The sequence below is a fragment of the Anguilla anguilla genome, chromosome 2 (genome assembly GCF_013347855.1).
Source record: "Anguilla anguilla isolate fAngAng1 chromosome 2, fAngAng1.pri, whole genome shotgun sequence".
Lineage (NCBI taxonomy): Eukaryota > Metazoa > Chordata > Actinopteri > Anguilliformes > Anguillidae > Anguilla > Anguilla anguilla.
In genome coordinates, this window is record NC_049202.1 from 4,778,343 (window position 1) to 4,798,342 (window position 20,000).

At 49.5% G+C, this 20,000-nt stretch overlaps 1 protein-coding gene and 1 long non-coding RNA gene across 3 annotated transcripts in view; one reads left to right on the forward strand and one right to left on the reverse strand.

Moving 5' to 3' along the window:
- Positions 1 to 14,606: 14,606 nt before the first annotated feature.
- LOC118221311 (EH domain-binding protein 1-like) overlaps positions 14,607 to 20,000 on the forward strand; it is a 10,158-nt gene continuing 4,764 nt past the window's right edge. The window contains exons 1-2 of the mRNA XM_035406264.1: positions 14,607 to 14,749; positions 15,561 to 15,634. Of these exons, the coding sequence (XP_035262155.1) occupies positions 14,622 to 14,749; positions 15,561 to 15,634 (202 nt within the window). The 5' untranslated portion in view covers positions 14,607 to 14,621. The remainder of the gene's footprint in view (positions 14,750 to 15,560; positions 15,635 to 20,000) is intronic.
- Positions 15,222 to 20,000, reverse strand: part of LOC118221312 — a 6,593-nt gene continuing 1,814 nt past the window's right edge. Inside the window, exons 1-3 of one of the 2 annotated variants that reach the window (XR_004764087.1) lie at positions 17,805 to 18,162; positions 16,037 to 16,140; positions 15,222 to 15,621 (exon numbers count right to left, since the gene is read on the reverse strand). This is a non-coding gene — a long non-coding RNA (uncharacterized LOC118221312). Of the gene's footprint in view, positions 15,622 to 16,036; positions 16,141 to 17,804; positions 18,163 to 20,000 lie in introns of those variants that run through there. The other variant, XR_004764088.1, reaches the window with a different exon arrangement.

Consider the following 20,000-nt stretch of genomic DNA (forward strand, 5'->3'; position numbering starts at 1 on the left):
GTGCTGTTCCTTGCAAGCTGTTCCTTGCGTGCTGTTCCTCGCATGCTATTCCTTGCGTGCTGATCCTCGGTGTTTGAGGCCCCCTGATGAGGCTGGGACACAGATGTAATCCCCGTATTCATCTGTCATATTCCGCACGATAATGCCTGTGTATTCACACACACACACACACACACACACACACACACTTTTAAATGGCATTTAACAACTGATGCAGTTATGAAAACAATACCATTTGCCCCCGCGCTGTGCCGTGGTCACCCTGCCTCGCGATAAGAGATAGAGGTGAAATGAAAGGGGGAAGGAGAAGGAGAAGGAGAAGGAGTTTGAGCCCAGATTAACATACGTTTAAAAATTACACTCGACGCCGCCGATAAGATTGACGCTCGGGCCCTAATCCCCGCTTTGTGTTCGCCTCGGAAGCCGAAATTCACACACGAGAGAGGATATCAGGGGCTTAATGCAGCGCTCTGACAGGCCCCTGTGCTAATGAAAGCGCACGCAATGCTTCATAATGCCCGGATGCTATTAGCGTTGTTTTTTTAGCCCTGTTTAAGAATATGTTTTTCATAAGGCATATGATTGTTACACCGCTGTTTGTGGATTATAGATTATAGGTTTGTGTGTATGCGTTCCTGTGTTTATACATATGTATATGTATATGGAGATTAGATGTGTCATAACACATTTAAATGCCATTGAAGTTAATTAGTTTAATGAACTACTTTTAATGTCGGTTCATATGCTGTTTTGCTGAGGATTACATTTAAAAATGTTTATTTCAAAGTAAGAATAAATTTTACTCTCTCTTCTTTGAACCTTTTTAATTTCTCTCAGTCTCAGTTGTTCACTGGGTAAGTTCAGCATTTGTTTTTTTGGTGCGTCACATTTTTACTTATCGGATGCGTCGGTTTAATTAATTAATTAAATTAATTAATTTAATTTGGCTATTGTGTGTGTGTAGTGACTGCAGTTCGTCTTTTTCCCACCGAAACTTTGCCGTGAAACATACTGGGGCCAAACGGCGCGTTCGTTCGCTCGCTCGCTCGCTCGCGCGTACGCTGTTTCCGCCGCGATAAGTTCGAAAAGCATTCCTGGCGTTCAAAAGCCGGCAGGCTCGCCCGCTATTGGCCGAAAGGTTTTTTTTTAAGCCGCGCTACGTGAGCGGCGTGCTAACCGCGTTCGCCGCGACTCGCGAGACACAGAAAAAACAAGACGGCGGCCGCTTTAAGTATATTATCAGGCCGGGTCTTTCAGGGGGGGAAAAAAAAAAAACGTATTGCTAAAGAAGCTTAACATTAATTATTGTAACTTTGGGGAAAGATTACATCCACACCGGCCTCGCAAACGGAGACGTCCTCTCCCTGACCTCCTGAGCGAGAGCTTACGGACACAAGAATGGCATTTTACCAACTTTAATGGGATAACTAGCATAATCTTTCCTCAGCCCGGGAAGAAGAAGTATTCAGAACATAATACCCTTCCGAGTTCTGAGGGGGAAGAGGGGATTCTGGGCCGTCTGGGCCTGACCGCCAGCCCCTCGTTTACGTTTAGTGCGTTATCGTAATCTTTTGTTTTATCCTTTTTTTTCCCGCCTCCGTGTTGTTCTTTAACAGGTTTTTATTGCTGGCTTGAGTTTTTATCCATCCACCTCACCCCCTCGTCCTATCAGTGGGGGGCTGGGCTTCCTGTTGACTACAGTTCCCACAATGCATCAGAGCCTGGTAGAAATAATTGGTTATATTCAGACAAACAGCTTCTTATTTTTTCTTATTGTTTTACAGTATTTTTTTAATGTGTGTTTAATATTTGTGGAGCATAGATGTGACAGGCACGAGGTCTTCTTTGCATTTGGGATACTTTTTTAATGTTTTGCTAACATTAGATTTTTGTGTCGACTCAATTTCTAGTTTGAGAAATGCATATACCATTTGCTTGATACCACTGTTAAATATTTTCACTAGATGAAACTTATATATCAGATTGGGAAATAATTTTTTAATTTTTTTTTGTTAAATTTGGTTTTTGTACTGTCTTTTCAATATAGAGTAGCTAATGGATTTTTTTGTCAGCATTACCAAACATCACACTACAGGTTAGTCCTTCCTAATTGTTTTTTTTTTTTTTTTTTTTTTAATTAACCAGTAAAACATTAGGGACACGGTTGTCCTCCTTTGTTAACCAACACTTTACATTCACTTTCATTGAGAAAAAGTATTTAACTTCTTAAATTCAGATTTAATGAGATTTAAAGGCATAGGTATGGTGTAAAAAGCAATATGCATCATGCCTAATCTCTAAAGCCATTCTACTGTTTGAGCAGAGAAAACAATTTAATTAGTTAGCCCCGCAAGAACTGCATACCCCCTACCCTCCCACCCCACCCCCCTCCCTCCACCCCACCCCCCTCCTTGCACCCCCACCCAGATGTGCGGTGATTTTTTTTCCTTCTCTTTTTTTTCTTTTTTTTCCTTCTCTTTTTTTTCTCAGGCTGGGGTGTCAGCTTTTCGAACATTCTTTAACAGTTTGGATGAAAGGGGATTTTTGGGAAGATTAGGGAACGGGATCCTTCAGGCATTGTCTGAGAATCTTAAGATAAAACGTACTGGGTTTAGGGAGGGATGGAGGGGGCGAGGGGCGGGGGGGGAGGGGGGGGGGGTTGTGCGGGGGGGGCTGTGAGCCTGAATGATGTTGGGAGGGGTGGGAGAGGGGGGTGGTTGGTAGGGGTTGGGGTACGGGGGGGATCAGTGGTTTGGAGAGATAGGGACCGCATCGTGGGACATGTAATTTATATTTTGATAACCAGACCCAAAATTCTGAGTACTCAGTGGTGATTTTTATTTATTTTTTCCTCCCATAATACCTTTCTGTCTTGTGTCCAATGCAGCACATACCCCCCTCCCCCCCCACCCCACACACACACACACACACACACACACACACACACCCCACACTGACACACACACACACCCCCCCACACCCCACACTGACACACACACACGGCCATGTTGTATTGTACTGTCTCCCCCTCCTCGGTTGGCTCTGGCCTGGTCATTCTGCTCTTCATTTGCAGTGATCCGGCTTGCGTTCCTTCACTAAGTCTGAGCCGGTTTGTCGGGGGTGTCCAGCGCTGTTCCTGCAGGGTCGGCGTTTGTTTGCTGGTTTTTTCACCCATTACACCGGCCAAATTGAGCTAATTAGCTGAATGCACTTACGCTGGTTTTAACCACTAGATTAGATCACAAATATGTCTCTTGTTTGGGGCACAGAAACAGGCCTTCCGATGTCATTTGTGAACTGATCAAGACATGTCATTAAAATATCTGTTAGTAAATTATTGGGCTAATTAAATAATTTAGAGTAGAAGTTGCCATGAAATCCAGGAACAGACATGGCCCTTCTTGGACACTACTGCAGTACATCAACTTTTTCTCTGTTCACAAGAAGCTGTTTTAGTTTATCACCAAATTCTCCCAAACCAGTCTACAGGAAGAGCAACTAACTAAGAAAGTGTTTCAGTGTAGGTAATTACAAAAATTACTACATTGTTATACAGTGATAACAGATCTGGAACTCCTTACAACATTGACTGAATTCCTCTCTCTGTAATACCTTTCTCTCTCTGTTTGTGTGAGTGCGTGGTGTGTGTGTTTTTTTTTTTTAACTTCACTTATCAGTCACTTAAATTAACAATCAGATGAAGCCTCCAGGGAGGATGTGGTAATGAAGGTATTTTGGGGAGGGTGTGTAAATTTGCATAATTGATCATTATTTAGTTTTTTTACAAATTGTGTCCCTGACAGCATAATTGAATTTGAGAGATGCTGTCAATTAATAGCCCTTTTCACATGGTAACTGATGCAGACGCTCTCTTATCAATGGAGTGCGCTGGCTCGGGGGCTGGCCGGCCGGCTGGGGGACGGCTCCATTGACTTGTAAAACTCGCTGTTCTGCCGCCTGGCTTGTTGTCTTTTCCTATTGTTTTCTCCTTTTGACTACAAAAAAAATGCCTCCAGTTAAGTACTTTTGGTTGGGCTGCGAAACTGATTGTGGTGGTGGGGGGGGGGTGAAAAAGTAGCCCCGTTTGGCTGAGTTTTTGATTCATGCCGAAAGGTGGGGTGCAAGAGAAGAGTAAAAACGGGGAACCCGGAAAAGGAAATGGTCGGGACGGGTCTCCCAGCTCTCGACCCCCCCCCCTATTCAAACTGTCGGTCCGGGGCGATTTTTAAAAAACGCGCCTCGTCTGAAACGCTCCCCTCCTCGCGCGCGACAGACGCTAACGGCGTTAGCGCAGCCATTACTCCCCCCCCCCCCCCCCCCCCCCCCCCCCCCCCCCTCCTCCCCCCCCCCCCCCTCCCGGATTAATTCATTAGGCAAATGGCACGCTAACCCCCGTTCAACCCTGTGGAAATGCGTGCGATGCGACACCGCTCAAATTTGCTCCGACACGCGGCCCGGGGCCCCCGCGGACAGTGCTAATGGAGGGGGAGGGGGCAATTATGCAAAGAAAATTGGGACTGTCAACAGACTTTGGCACCCCTATTGTGATGGGGTGGAAAGGGGGGGGTGGGGGGGAGTCGGCCGCCTTCTTTTTCTAGTTCTACCGCTCTCTCTCTCTCTCTCTCCCTCCCTCTCACATTCCCTCTGTGTTCTTCTCTCTCTCTCTCGTTCTCTCTCATTCCCTCAGTCTTGTTCCATTCCTCTGCTTCTCCGTCATTCTGTCTCGTTCTCTCATTCTTGCTCCCTCGTTTCACCTCGGCTCTGTTCTGCCTCTCTCTTTCTCCCTCCTTCCTTTCTTCCTTCGTTTAGCTCAGCTGTATTCTCCCTCCATCCCTCCTTCCCTCCCGCCCGCCCTACCTCCCTCATTTGAGCCCGGTTGTGTTCTGTCTCTTTCTTTCTGCCTCTCTCGTTTAGCTGGGCTCTATTCTCCCTCCCTCCTTCCCTCCCTCGTTTAGCTCTGCTCTGTTCATTCCCGGCCTGTTTTCGCGCTTCACTGCCCGGTGGCTTATTGAAGTTCTGCTTTAAAACCCCTCAAATCTTCAAAAGAACTTCTGCTCTTTATTCTTCCCCCATTCTTCCACTTCTTGTATTTGTGAAAAGACCTGAATATTGGATTTTTAAAAACTTCTTTACAGGGTTAAAAACGTATATGTAGGTAAACAAATATGAATTTTATTCACGTAGCTGGAGGGCTGAATGAGAATTGGAGGGTAAATGGGGGAAGACTTAGCTCAGCGCTGTGGTGTGTGTACACACACCGAGGTGTTAATGCAAGCTAAAGTCACCTATACGGTCTGAACTGGTAACGACTGTTTTTTAAACGAGTGTCAGTGTTTGGCCTCGTCAGGAATAACCACACGGTGTTTGTTTTTGTTTTCATTACATCACACTGCGGGCATTTAGCAGACGCTCTTATCCAGAGAGGCTTGCACAACTTAAAAATTTTTTTTTTTAATTTATTTATTTTTTTATATTGCATCCATTTGTACAGCTGGATATATACTGACACATTGCAGGTTAAAGTACCTTTGCTCAAGGGTAAAACGGCAGTGTCCTACCCGGGAATCAAACCTGGGAACTTAAGGTTTTCGAATCGCCAGTGTAATATCTGTTCGCTGTATTTTAAGTTTTCACGCTCTTCACCTTGTCAGTCTGCTGAAGATGGTCTGGCCTGAATAATTTTAACTTCTTGCTTACTGTCCAGTGTGCAAGCAGATTTAAAGCAGCTTGCAAATGAACCAAGATCTGAATACTTTCGCCATTTTATATATTTATTTATTTTTTTGCAGTAGTGAGAAACAAGTGTTGTCGGGTGAACGTCTCGGCAGAAACAAGTTGTGTTTTGCGCTCTTGATTCTTTAACGCTGCAGCTTTATTCTGGCTTTTATTATGACGCGGCTCTCTGGGAAAATGAGCTGTTGACATTCTTCGGGGGTCACTGCCGTAGATAGCCAGCCGGGCCGGGCCGGGCCGGGCCGGCAGCAAGGATTTACCCGATGAACCCCGTCCGGCGAGACCTGGATCCGTTTCAGCACAGCGCGGAGGAGGCCGGCGCCCGAGAGGTTGGCTAGCCTTAGCGTTAGCGTGCGGCCTTTCCAGTCCGGTCAAAAAGCAACCAGCGCTCCTTTTTTGTGTTGTGTGAATATTTTTTAAAAACGAAGGGGGGAAAAACGCTTCAAACGCGCTGGGCAGATATCTGTGTATTTAAGCCGTGGAGGTTTACGGTCGTCCCTGTTCACGGACCCCGGGCTTCAAACGGGGCTCTTTGCCGGTATTGTCGAGTCGGGGTACGCGCTGATCGACTGAACGCAGCGCTTGGTTTGGGTTCGCTGGGTCCGTCCCCCTTTTGGTCCGTCCCTGGTTCTGATTTTCATAAAGCAACAGAGAGAATATTCGGCTGGTTTTTCCCCAAACGTTGAGTGGCTCTGTAATCTTTGGCGGGGATAAGTCGCACATCAGCCAGGAACCGTCACACCGGGAAAGGTTATATTTTACCATTTTACCCTCTTTGGAGAAACTTAATGGCTGTGTTTGTGTGTGTGTGCGTGTGTATGTGCGCGTGCGTGTTTGTGTTTGTGTGTTTCTGTGTGTGTGAGTGTGTGTGTGTGCATGCGTGTTTGTGTGTTTCTGTGTGTGTGAGTGTGTGTGTGTGCGTGCGTGTTTGTGTGATTGTGTGTGTGTGAGTGTGTGTGTGTGTGTCTGTGCGTGTGTATGTGAGTGTGTGTGTGTGTGTGTTTGTGTGCATCTGTGTGTGTTGGCGGGGGGTGGGATGTTTTAAGTCCATATTATCAAGGGTTCGAGTTGTTCTACAGGCCGCGTTCATCATACGCCGAAGGATGTTGGCTTTTAAAAAAAAAAAAAGATGTATTTTCCCATAATTCCCTTGCGCGACCCGGGGGCTAGAAAGCCCCCCCGCTGTGCGGCAGGCCTGTGGCACAGACAATGGCACAATGACCCCCCCCCCCCCCCCCCCCCCGCCCGCGTGGTCACCGCCAGCGGCTCCCTCCGTGCCCACCGAGCCGCTATACAGCCCCGCCGCCGCCGCCGCGGCCCTGTCCCCATGCTAATGAGCCGGCTCTGATCCTCCCTCCTCCTCCTCCTCCTCCCTCCTCTTCCTCCTCCCGTCTTCATCCGCCGTCTTCAAGGACCGCATGGCGAGCGCCTAATAAAGACGGCTAAATGAGAATTTCCAACCGCCTCTTTTCCCCCCTGTGTGTGTGTGTGTGTGTGTGTGAGGCTCGCTGGCTTTTCAGGCAGGCCATTCAGTGTGTGCCCACTCAGAGAGGGAGGGGAGGGGGGGGAACAAGTGCGCAAACTTCTCTCTCTCTCTCGCTCTCTCTCTCTCCCTTGCTCTCTTTCTCGCTCTCTCTCTCTCCGTCTCTCACTTGCTCTCTCTCTCTCTCTCCCTGTCTCTCTCTCTCTCTCTCCCTGTCTCTCTCTCTCTCCCTCCCTGTCTCTCTCTCTCCCTCTCCACACACACACAAAAAGTGACTTGTTGAGGACCCGAACAAATGTAGTTCACACCATGCCGTCCCTTTACAAGCGCTGAACTGAACTGAAGATTTGAATTTGAAATTGAGAAAGGGGGGGGGGAGACTCTTGCGACGTATCCTGCCCTATCCAATCCCCCCCCCCCCCCCCCCCCTGCTCTATAATATCACTGACACCACCGGCGGCCCTCTTGTAAGGCCCCCCGAGCGGGGGTGCCGCGGATAAAGGCTGAATGAATGGCGGGATCCCGCTGGCCCACGCAGAGCCCCCTTAATGGCGCTGGGGGGGCGGGGGGGGGAGGCGGCCGCCATTAGCCCCGGAGATCACTGCTTAACAGGATGATGTCCTTTTGGGCTTTTTGTCAGGAGATTATGAACCGGCGCCGGTGTTTCTGTTCTCCTCTCCTCTCGTCTCTGCTCCGCATCGGGGCGTCGGAGGGCCCGGCGAGCAGAAGTGGCGGAGCGCGCGGGTTTCTGTGTGCCGTCGGGGGGCTGGGGGGGGGGGGGGGGGGGGGTACTGCCAGCCTTTTGATGAGACACCTTTTCCCCCCGCCTTCGCCGGGTGAGCTCTCGCGCATCCTCTTCTCGCATCATCTTAAGAGTCCGTCTTTCTCAGGAGGCCAGCGACGTGTCGTACTAGCTCCGCATTGGAAAGGAAAGTAAACGGTGATGATGGTAGTTGTTGGGGGGGGTGGAAAAATAATAATGGAAAAGTACAACCACCGTCTGCCATTTTAGCCCCGATATGAATGAGCTCATAATATGCAGTCTTTCATTTGACTTTGTTTTTTCTATGTTATTGGAACAGGGTGTTCGTTCAGGTTGACAGTGATGAGAACTTTTTGTTTACGCTCATGTGCTTTGAGTGCATAAGGATCTACCTGGCCTTACCTGGCTTTACCTGGCCTTACCTGGCCTTACCTGGCCTTACCTGGCCTTACCTGGCCTTACCTGGCCTTACCTGGTTTTACCTGGCCTTACCTGGTTTTACCTGGCCTTTCCTGGCCTTACCTGGCTTTACCTGGCTTTACCTGGCCTTACCTGGCCTTACCTGGCTTTACCTGGCCTTACCTGGCCTTACCTGGCCTTACCTGGCCTTACCTGGCCTTACCTTTAATCTGCTCTCTGTTCCTTCTCCGTCCACGGTGAGAAGCATCGGCGACGTGTCAGAACACCCGCTGATCTGTTGCTGCGGAAACAACAGCAACAACAACAAAAAAAAGTGATTTCAAACTGCTGCATACAGATACACGATACAGTAGATACCGTGCTGATCGTCGTGGATATACACAGAAGCCATTATTCTTCTGTCTTCTGTCACTTCTTTTATTATATCAGTTCTACTGTCTGTTATACACACCCATTTTATTTCATGTTTCTCTTTCTTAAAGGGGCAGTTCATCCTAAAATGAAGTAAAGCTATTATTCTACTTACCTGGAAGTGCTATCTCTCCATCCAAATGGCTTCACTGAAGTTTTACGAGTTTGCTAGATATCCACTGCAGCTCACCTTGATACAACAGACCTCAACAGGCTGAAAAGTGCCAGAAATTTACAGTTGGAAAAACTCAATAGTACCGTCTCTTTCTAAATAAATAATGAATGACACAGTTACTCACAAACGTCCACAGAACTTGTTATGGACGGTTTCATCGAAAAACTGCTTTCTACTGAAGTACGCCAACTGTGTATATCCGTGTGTAAGTCTCAACCAAAGCACATCAGTGTTCTAGGGTGCGGTGTCAACAGTATTTTTAACAGTGTTAAGTGGAAATGTAGCTTTATTTTATTTTTGAAAGCACCGCCCCTTTAAATGTTACATTTCTCCATCTCATTCATGTGCTGAGAGCAGGGGTTTAGTGATGTAAAGCCGGTGATATTGGGACGGGCCACAGGGTCTGAAGGCAGAGATGGTGGACAAGCTGGTCAAGATGCGAGAGTCAGAGGTGCAGCTGAGAGAAGCAGATAGCCCGTCTCAGCCTATGATAATGTTTATTGATTTAAAGGGCACGGTTTGAGGGGATTGTGGCAGAGGGTCTGAAAATGGCGAGGGGGGGGGGGGGGATGGCAGGGGGGGTCAGCGCTTGATGCCTGAAGAGGCAGCACCCAGACAGCTTCTCTCCCCCTTCCCCCCGTGTTTTTACACGCTTACATCCAAAAAAATAAGCGCTTTCTCAATAAACGGACAGCGAAAAACAAAGAAGAAAGAGCGTGCCGTGCTCGTGGAGAGGAGCGGGTTCGGGGGAGAGCGTCGCGCAAGGTGAAATTAAATTAACATGGGGGGATTAGGAAGGGGTGGGGTGGGGTGGGGGGGGGGGGGTGGGAGGAATCTGTTATCAGGATACTGTTTGTTTTGCGCCCCCCCTGGTTATGAAGTGTGAGGTGTGTTCGTACCCGTTAGCTGTGGGGTGAGGGCGGAGGGAGGGGAGGGGGGGGGCGTTGTTTGCCTGGGGGAGGGGGGAAGAGGGCGGGGGGTGTTGGTATATCTGTGCAGCAAAGGGAGGAGGAACCGTGTTGAGTTGAGCTATCTCGGGCTGGTAAACGCATCATTTAACCGCCCGGCACCCGTTCAAGCGGTTACACCGAACCGCGGGACGACAACTCTGTACGTACAGCTCGGAATCAACTCTCATTTAACGGGCGCTTGCGGATTGATCTCTCTCTCTTTCCCTCTTTTTTTCTTTTCTCCCCAGCCCGTCCCACTTCCTGTATCATTGTAAGCCAGACGCTGCCCACGACGCTAGCCACAAATGTGTTTGGTTCCTGTTTTCTTCCCCTGTGAGCCGTAATACAAGCACGCGGGGAGGGGCTCCACTTACTGCATAGCCAAAGGTTGACTGGCGTCAGACGTGTTTTTTAAACCCTAAAACGGGTCGAGGCCCCCAGCCTTGATTCAAAATGGCGGTCTGGGCTGACGGCGTAGCTGACAAGGCCAGAGAAGAGGCCCACGAATGCTGAGATAAAGGAAAACAAAAAGAAAAGGGTGGAAAAAAAGAAAAGACGGGTTCTGGTTTAACCAGGTTGACTCGAGCGAGAGAGAATGCGTTTGCGTCTGTTTTGCAACGAGCGGCAGTCCCCCCCCCTTCGAGCACAACGACGACCGGAGCTTTGTCCCAAGATTAGGTACTGTGACACAAAGCTCTAAACTACCTTCCCCCCCCACCCCCCCAGATCAGAGCGAGGCTGACGCACCTCCTTTTATTCCACCGCGGCGCGGCCGCAGCGCACTCAGAGTAATTAAATCGAGCCCTTTTGTGTTCGCCGTGTTCTCTCTCCCCCAGCGCCGGCGCCGATCCGACCGCGGCCTGGCGTGCGTGTTCCAGCGCCGCGCGCGGAGAGGCGGGGCTTTAACGAGCCCCTCGCCTGATCACAGGAAACGGCGTCCATCTTGTCCTTTTTTTTTTTTAAAAATTCTCGGAGAAACCAGAGTATGGGGGACAACAAAAGGATGAAATGAAATTAAGGGCCTTTTTGCTCCCTCTCGAAATATATACTGTGATGTTGAAAATGTGACTTCGCTGTGGAGAAGTTGTGATCTCCTTTCCTCCTCTCTCCCCCCCCCCCCATCTTAAAAAAACTCAGATAGACAAATTGGATTACTGGGTATTGGATTAAAAAGAAAATGGTGGGATAAGAAACGAGAGCAGCTTGCTGTGATCACAGGCTTTAATATATTTTTTCCTCTTTTCTTCTTTTCTTTTTTTTTTCCTCCCCCCCTTTCTCCTCTCCCCCCCCTCCTTTTTCCTGTGTAAAGAAAGCCAGGTTTTTAGCGTTTTAATTATTAAAACCTGGGATTAATTTGTGATGGTTCTCCCTTCTGAAGTGTCAATTTGGAGATTTGTAACGGGAACAGAGAGGAGAAAACAGAGCAAAACTGGAATATAAAACTGGTACTGCTCCAGATTCTGTTTCACTGTGGGTTTTTATTTTTATTTTTATTTTTTTTTTAAAGATGGGTGTTTCTGGGAAATCTTTAAACATATTTATGGATCTTCATTTGTGTCAATAACAGTGTGAATTAAACCTTTGTCAGTTAATTTAAAAACAAACATCCCACTTCCAGGCCTATTAAGGTTCTTGTTTTATTTCTTTTTTATATAAAGTCGTTTTTGTCTTTTTTTGTTGCATGGGGCGGCACTTCTCTTAGATATTTATTGGTTTCGTTTTAAGTTTGGTATTCCGGATTGAACACAGACTTATCAACAGCGCGAAAACGCGTCTGCGTGTACACACATGCGCACACACACACACGCGCACGCACACACACAGATTCATTACAGAACCGGTTGTTGTGTCGTGCATCTTTGGTGCGACGAAACCCATCTTTGTCATCCCGCGACTGACAAACAACTCATCTTTTCCCGCCCAAACTGCAGTGGAAGATAGCAGCCATTTCTCTAGTTCTTTATACATATGTATATGAAGGTCCTGAGCCCCTCAGACCGACAGTCGCCAGACGGACACCCCCTAAAATGGCGGCCGGGTTTTTTTGGGGCCCGTAGGCTTTTTTCATTATTCCTATCTGGCCTGAATGTAGCGGTGGCTGAGATGGCTATCTTAATCTTATTTGACTATTGAGGCTTGTGCTCTCTGACTGGCCCTCAGGCCCTGGGGAGGGGGGGGGGGGTTTGATATCCCAGCATGCTCCTCACCACACTCACACACCACAGAGCGAGAGAGAGAGAGAGAGCAGAGGGCAAGAGGAAGGGTGATAGTGGGGCTTTTTATCGTCAACAACAACCATTCAAAATGGTAGTGATAACAAAACTAATAATGTAATAACTGTAAAATTGCAATGGCAATAATAACAATGGCAATAATAAAAACAATAGTGATAATGATGGTGAAATAAGATGATAAAATATGTGTTGAGTTCATATTGTAAATTCTTTTTGTAAAGTTTTGAGGTAATCACATGAATCTATCCTGCGCCGATTTTTGTAAAAATATGAGATCTTCGTGGATACATAATTATGCTCACTTAGTTTCAAAGGGAGAATGGGGGGACGGGGGGGGGGGGGGGGGCAGGGGGGGGGGGACAAACTCCATCCAGTACGGACTTGTCAGGACACTTAAGTGTGCTGTCAAGGTGTGTGTGTGTGTGTGTGTGTGTGTGTTGTGTGTGTGTGTTTATGCCCCCCCTGTCTAAACTGTGTGCAGATGGGTGTTTCCAGTGGAGAGTGGCTCTTTAATTGGCAGGGCGTGTGCATCCCTGTGAATCCGGAGCATCAAAGCTTCTGGGTGCAGAATGCAGAGATGAGTCAGAAGTCACTGGGGTCAGTGTACGGGGGGGTGGGAGGACTGACTGACTGACTGACTGGAGGCAAGCAGCTGTGTGGTAGAGGCAGGACCCCCACCCAAGCCTTTAGGACCCACCCCCCCAGCTCCTGACACTGCACGTCCACAAGCAGGGCCTCCATCTGGGGCCTCCTCTCCGTTCCATAGCCCCCACTTTTTGTTTGTTAGGTTATATAATTAGTGATCAGTTTTGTCTATTTATTTATTTAGTTTTTTATTTATTTTTTTAAACAAATGTTACCCCTGGCTGGCTGTCTGCTTATTTTGTTCGACCAGGCGTTATCCAACAACACCTGCGACAGCAACTTCCTTTGCGCCCCCCCCCCCCCCTCCCCCAAACATCGCTTCTTAAAAAGCCGACTGCAGTAAAACAAGTGCCAGTCCATAAATCCTGAGATTATTAATAATGCTAAACTCTGTCTCTCGCTTTCTCCTTCTCTCTCTCTCTCCCTGTCCCTCTCTCTCCCTCTCTGTCTCTCCTTCTCCCTCGCTCTCTCTCTCTCTCTGTCTCTCCCTCTCTCTCTCTCCCTGTCCCTCTCTCTCCCTCTCTGTCTCTCCTTCTCCCTCTCTCTCCCTGTCCCTCTCTCTCCCTCTCTGTTTCTCCTTCTCCCTCGCTCTCTCGCTCTCTCTGTCTCTCCCTCTCTCTCCCTCTCTCTCCCCCCCTCTCTCTCTCGGCTGAGACAGTTAGCGCCCCGCTCTCCTCTCCTCTCCTCCGCTCCGCTCCGCGGTGCCCCTGGGGAGGGTTTGGGTTTAACCCCCCTGCTTTGTGCGCCACGCTCGCAAAGTGTTCACCCGATACGGCGGGGGAGAGGCGCGAGGCGCGAGCGTTTAAGGCTGTCGGAACGGGCCGTACCGCGGTCACACGTTCACACACACACACACACGCGCTCACACTCACACACACACTCACGCGACGGAGAGGCCGCTCGCCTGTTCTCGCACGCTCGGTAATCCAAGCCGCCCGCCCGCCCGCCATCGCGCGCGTTTCTCCGCCACCGGCAGCCTGGCGCCTGAGTGTCTGATATCCAGCCACACCTCACACATCTCTAATCTAACACACCTCACACATCTCTAATCTAACGCACCTCACACATCTCTAATCTAACACACCTCACACATCTCTAATCTAACACACCTCACACATCTCTAATCTAACGTCAGTCAGGCCACTATGGAACACTCCCCTACAAAGGTATTAATTCACCTGTGTGCTAAAACGTGTGAGAAATGTCATATCTGTGTGCGTATGTGTTTGTGTGTGTAAGCACAAGCATGTTTGTGCACATTTGGGTGCATGTGTGAAATAGTGTATCCATGTGTGCGTGCATGTGCATGTGTGTATGTCATAGGGGTGTGTGTGCGTGAGACAGTGTTCGTGTGAGCGTGTGTGTGTGTGTGTGAGACAGTGTGCGTGAGCGTGTGTGTGTGTGTGTGCGCTAACAGGCTGAAGCAGCATTGTGCTACAGCTGGGCTCTAATTAACCTTTGGGGTCTGAGAGGTCAGGGCTGTTCTTGACCTTGCGCTGCCCCTGCAGGGCTGTGCCTGGGGGGGTCATGGCAGTGATTGACCCCCCCCCCCTCTATGGAGGTAGCCAAGCGTTTGTAGTCGCAGTGTGGCTGTGTGGTCTACCCCACCCGACTGTGGTCGTAACGCAGTTGTGCGTTCAGTAGTAACACGGCTGTGCGTTCAGTCGTAACGCGGTTGTGCGTTCAGTCGTAACGCGGTTGTGCGTTCAGTCGTAACGCGGTTGTGCGTTCAGCCTTAACGCGGTTGTGCGTTCAGTAGTAACACGGTTGTGCATTCAGTCCTAAAGCAGTTGTGCGTTCAGCCTTAATGCGGTTGTGCCTTTTTCTCTTTCCAGGGAACAATAAGGAGGAGGAGGAGGCCATGATGCAGGAGTGGTTCACGCTGGTCAACAAGAAGAACGCCCTCATCCGCCGACAGAACCAGCTCTCCCTGCTGTGAGTGTCCCTTCCTTCACTTCCTGGCGTCACTGCGCTGACTTCCTGTCCTGTCCTTTACTTCCTGTCGTCTCCACGCGCAGTACGGGTCTCGTAATCCACGTAATCCACGCTTCATTTACATTTTATTAATGAAGCCCTTAATTAGCTGAGTGCAATTTGAGCCTTAACGTGCATCCTGGCAAATGGTTTGTTCAGTCGTGTTTGTTTTATTACTTGTATAGATTTAATTTCTATTAATTTACGAGTTAATAAATGGAATTATGGTTTATGTGTTGCCCCTTGGTATGTGAATACATGTTGTGTATTATATTTGATCATTTTAAAGTGTCCCCTTTCATGAATACCATGTTCAGATATGAACATCTTTTCACTTTTAGTGTAAAATATCATTTTTTTAAAGTGTATATTTAATCGTCTCACTTCAGACAGCACTTCTGAAAAGGCCAATTAATGGAGGCCCGATATTCTGTTCCACTTCTGTCCGTTAGAAGATCTTGTAACCAAATTCAACGAGTTCCATTACCCAGGGAAAAGGGCGCCTTTAATTTGAGAGAGCGCAGTCGGGGTGAAATGTGCGTGCGCGGTCCTCCTCCTCCTCCCGTCTGTCTCCCGGTTTTAGCTGTTCTCCGCTCAGCAGCCCGGCTCTCTGTGTGTGTTTGTGGGTTTGTGTATCAGTTATTCGCAGTAGATTAATGGGAGACGGGGGAGCCGGCGACGAGTGGCTCAATCAATGTTTATTAAAGCTTTTCTCTGAGTGTTTAATGATTTAGCCATTAGCATATTGATGAACTTTTTGCAACTTGCCCAGGGACAAGGAGCACGATCTGGAGAGGCGCTTCGAACTGCTCAACCGGGAACTGAGGGCCATGCTGGCGATTGAAGGTAAGAGAGAGAGGGAGGGAGGGATGAGAGAGAGGGAGGGAGGGAGAGAGGGAGAGGTAGAAGGAGAGGGAGAGAGAGAGAGAGAGAGAGAGAGGCAGAGAGGGAGAGAGGGAGAGAGGGAGGGAGGGAGAGGTAGAAGGAGAGGGAGAGAGAGAGAGAGAGAGAGAGAGGGAGAGAGGGAGGGAGGGAGGGAGGGAAGTGGAGAGACAGCTTAATAAGACATACACCTGTTGTCTTTCTTATTAGGTGCTTATATACTAGTCAGTTTACCTTTTACTTTTTATTTAAAGGTCCCCTATAATGCTAAAGTCTATCAATCATGTTGATAAGATTTTCAGGGAAACAATACAATACAGTACATGCAATACATTAAAATATATATAAATCCAGTGGGTTTCTTACCCTTCGAGCTGACTGGGCCGTTTCGGGTGGTCGTTGCACGTTGTCACATGCTCTGTGTTGATTGGTTAACTGACCGGGATTGGCACAAGTGCCCCGCCCATCTCCTGCTCCAGAAAAGCAAACAAACAAACATGGCGTCCGTAAATGAACCAGTTACACCGTATACGTCTGAGCCGGAGTCGGGTCTCCAGTTTAAAGCCGCAGAGGAAAACCAGGAGCCAGTTCAAAAATGTTTTGAGAATTTGTGCAGTTGCCTACAGCAGTTACTAATTATGTTGAGTGTATTTTGTGGATAGACACGCGCATGCGCACACACAGATGCACGCACGCATACACACACATGCACGCACACACACACACACACACACACACACACACACATACATATGCTCTTTCTCTCTTGGTCCATGGTGTCCTGCAGTATAGTAGATCTGTCAGGACTCCACAGGAGTCACATGGTCTAACACCAGGCACGTTTGAATGTGACGTTCTTCAAGAGCAAAATCTTACTTTCTTCGGCTTTCATAGCACAGCGCGAAGGCAGATGTTTTCACCATTGTTTATGAAGCAGAGGGGGGGTCGGGGATTGGGGGGGGGGCGGCAGGCACCCATTGTGTTGTATTAAAAGTTGTCTGTCTAAGTTTAATCCCTTTGACTGTGTCCCCCCTTCGCTAAATGAACCTTTCACAATCAATGCAAATTGATTTTGCTGTTCTGCGCTGACCCTGGAACCCTTCGGCTGGCCATGGTAATTTCCTCCTGCACCTGATAAGCTACCTGCTCCCTAATAAATCAATTCTAATTAGTTTGAGGGGACTTTGCTGACAGCTGACACGCATAGCCGAGCAGCCGCTCGTCCTTTTTTTCTTTCTTTCTTTTCTTTTCTTTTTTTTTGTCGTTTTTTTTGTACGTCGGGCACATCCTCCGTGCCGCTTTTATCTCCCGTGCAGAGCGGAGAGGATAAAGCGCACGTCTGTGTGCGCTGACCGAAGGGGGCGGAGTTCATTTACACACCCTGTGTGTGTGTGTGCGTGAGGGAATAGAATCTCGTGGAAGCTTTTGTCGTTTTTGCTTGTTTTGGTTTTAAAGATGTGAACGCGCGATTCGCTCGCGTTTGTTTTGAGTTGTCGTTGTTTGCGCGTGGGAATAACGCGAGCGAGTCGGAGTGAAGCGAGCTCTTACTCTCCTTCTCGGCTAAAAAACCCGCGCATGACGCACAGCTTTAGGTCATCGGGCGGCCGGTGACACCGGCGCCGTTTCCTGTCCGCCGCAGGAAATGGAAAAGCGTAAAACGCGCAGGCGGAACAGTGCGGAAGGCCGCGTTCTCCTCCTGGGGCCCTGTCAGCCTGTCGGTGTTTTTTTTTTGGGTTGGTGTCGGTTTGGCACCAATAATACCTTATCAGCCCCTTTTCCTTCTCTGTGAAGGGGAGGCAGCCAGCGGTTAGCGGTTAGCGGCTGGTGGCGTTCGGGGGGGCAGTGGGGCCGTGGGGCCCTCTTTGGGGTGGGGGGAGATAGTTCTGACCCGGTGGAGGGGGGCAGAGAGAGAGAGAGAGAGAGAGAGAGTCCGTACCTGAGCGCTTCTCATTTAGTGCTCCAGCAGCTGCATTCAGAGCGCCGCTCCACCCACAGGTGAGCACTGAGCCACTCGGGCAGCCAGTGACAGAGGTGCCCCCCCCACCTGCCCCCTTATCCCAAACCACCTCTGTGTGGTGTGTGTGTGAGCCCTGGAGTGTACCGGGGGGGGGGGGGAGGTGATAACATGCTGTACCTGAGAAACGATAGAGGCTGGCTGAGGGTGCACTTGTGGTTACCGCGGGAGACGGGGGGGCAGGGGGGGGGGATTTCGCCGTTTCTCCGTATAAGAGAACTCCGTGGCTCTCTGCTGACCACGGAGTGTGACGCGCACCTCCCCCCAGTATATTATGGGCTGTGGGCGCAACGGGACCGGCTGTTTCCCAGGTGAAAACCTGTGAGATGAAGAGAAGAGAGCAAAGACTTGGTTTCCATGGGAACATTGAGGTGTGTTCCGAAAAGGTGGCTTTTTAGTTGTTTGCGGAAGTGCCACGCAGGAACAGTGTGGTCTTCAGCGTCATACTGAAGGCCATACGGTCACCCCCCCTTCCCCCCCCCCCCCCATTGATCTTTTCTTTAATCTGCTCTTTGTCTTCAGAAGGTTCTTTTTGTACATCTCTTCTTCCACTGTGTGACTCGATCCAAACTCTGTGTGTGTGTGTCTGTGTATCTGTGTGTGTGTGTCTGTTTGTGTGTGTGTGTGTGTGTGTGTGTGTTTGAATGCGGCCGTTTCTTTCTAACAGGGATTTATTCATGGATTTTTTTCTCTCCCCCCCCCTTTTTTTTTTTTTTGTAGTTACGGTTTTATATGATAAGCTTTTTTTTTCTTCTTTTTTATATGTTTCAAATCAATATGTAATCCCGTGCTGCAGCTTATCCCCTAACAACCCCATTTGTAAGTCTATCTGAGCCGTGTTGCATGGGCCTGGCCCACACTGTTTCAGATTGATTAGATGCAGCGTTAGCGTCCTATCAGACGCCCGGCTCTGATGGTTTTGGGAACTCTTTCAGGGGCTGCTAGTTGACTGGAACTAAAGATAAGCCGCCATCCGCCCCCCCCCCCCCACCACCCCCCCTAACCACCCCCTCGTGCTCCAGCACCCAAAAAACTGTGTTAATGTCCGTCAGAAAACCCTAGCTTTCTTCCTCTGAATTTTGGGGGGAAAACATTTTATTTTGTATTTCTTAACAGACTGTTCTCTTACATTTTGTACACAAAGCAAGGGGGGATGTTTACCTGCTTTACTTGGGTTTCCAAATTAAAGTTCTGGCGTTGAATTTTTGTCTTGATACAGTTACCATCTTGTTTTTTTTTTTTAAAGCTTGTGAGATTTAGTTTCTGTGACTTGTCTGTTTTTTTTTTTTTTCTGGTCAGATTTTGTTCGGCTTCTGTCCATTGGAACAGTTTGTGGTCATTCAGTGCTTTAAGAAGGGGGGGGGCAGGGGGGGAGGTAATCTTTTGAAATGAGATCATGTGTTGGGGCATGCTCATTCCACCCGTTTTCCCCCCAAAAAAACGACCAAAAAAAAACAAGCAAGCAAGCACGTAAGGATCCACATCCACAGGAGTAAGCACGCCCCCCCTCTCCCTGTCCCGTGTGAGGGGCGAGATGGCATTGGTGTGCGGGCTGTTGGTGTGCGGGCTCTCTGCGTTCTCTCTCTCCGTGAGGAGGAGTAAACTTCTGAGAGGGTGAGGATGAGAACGAGGCGGTGGAGATGAAGAACCGCGAGGTTGTCGAGCAGTGCGCCCTCTTGAATAAATTTTGCAGTGGGACGGGCGGTGAAGGGGAAGGGAAGGGAAGGGGGGGGGGGGGGGGGGGGTGGTTGTGATGGGGGTGGAGGGGGGGTTTGGGGGGGGTGGGGGGGGGGGGGGTCACGGGGATTTGAGCCGGCGCATTCTTGTGTGGTTCTGCGGGGGCTCACATGGTTACCGCTGGAGCGCATTGTTGGGCTTATCTGAATGGGCGCCGGCCATGTGAGTTTTAACATGACTGCCTGAGGCCTGGGAGAAAGGGAGGGGGGGGGGGCGGGGAGCCGCCGGGGAGGGGGGCGGGGGGTGCAGCGGCCCGCTTCAGCAAGCGGCGGCGGCGGCTTTTTTAAACGGGTGTCTGATTTCCCCTCCCTGCCCCCTCGCTCGCCCCCCCCCCGCAGTGTCTCTCATCGTCCCGCCTCACCGTTTACCTTCCTAACGAGGGGGGCGGAGCGGCCGCAGCCGTGACGGACAGCTGAGAGGCCCCCCCGCCCCCCAAACCGCCCCCACCCCCGGCCCCGGCCCTGCGTCTGCTCGGCTGGGGAAACACTTTGGCTTTCTGCCTTGGAGGTGTGGAGGTGCAGATGAGGGCTGACAGGGAGGGAGGGGGGGGGCTTCTCCCTCTCTGTTTTTCAGTCCTGG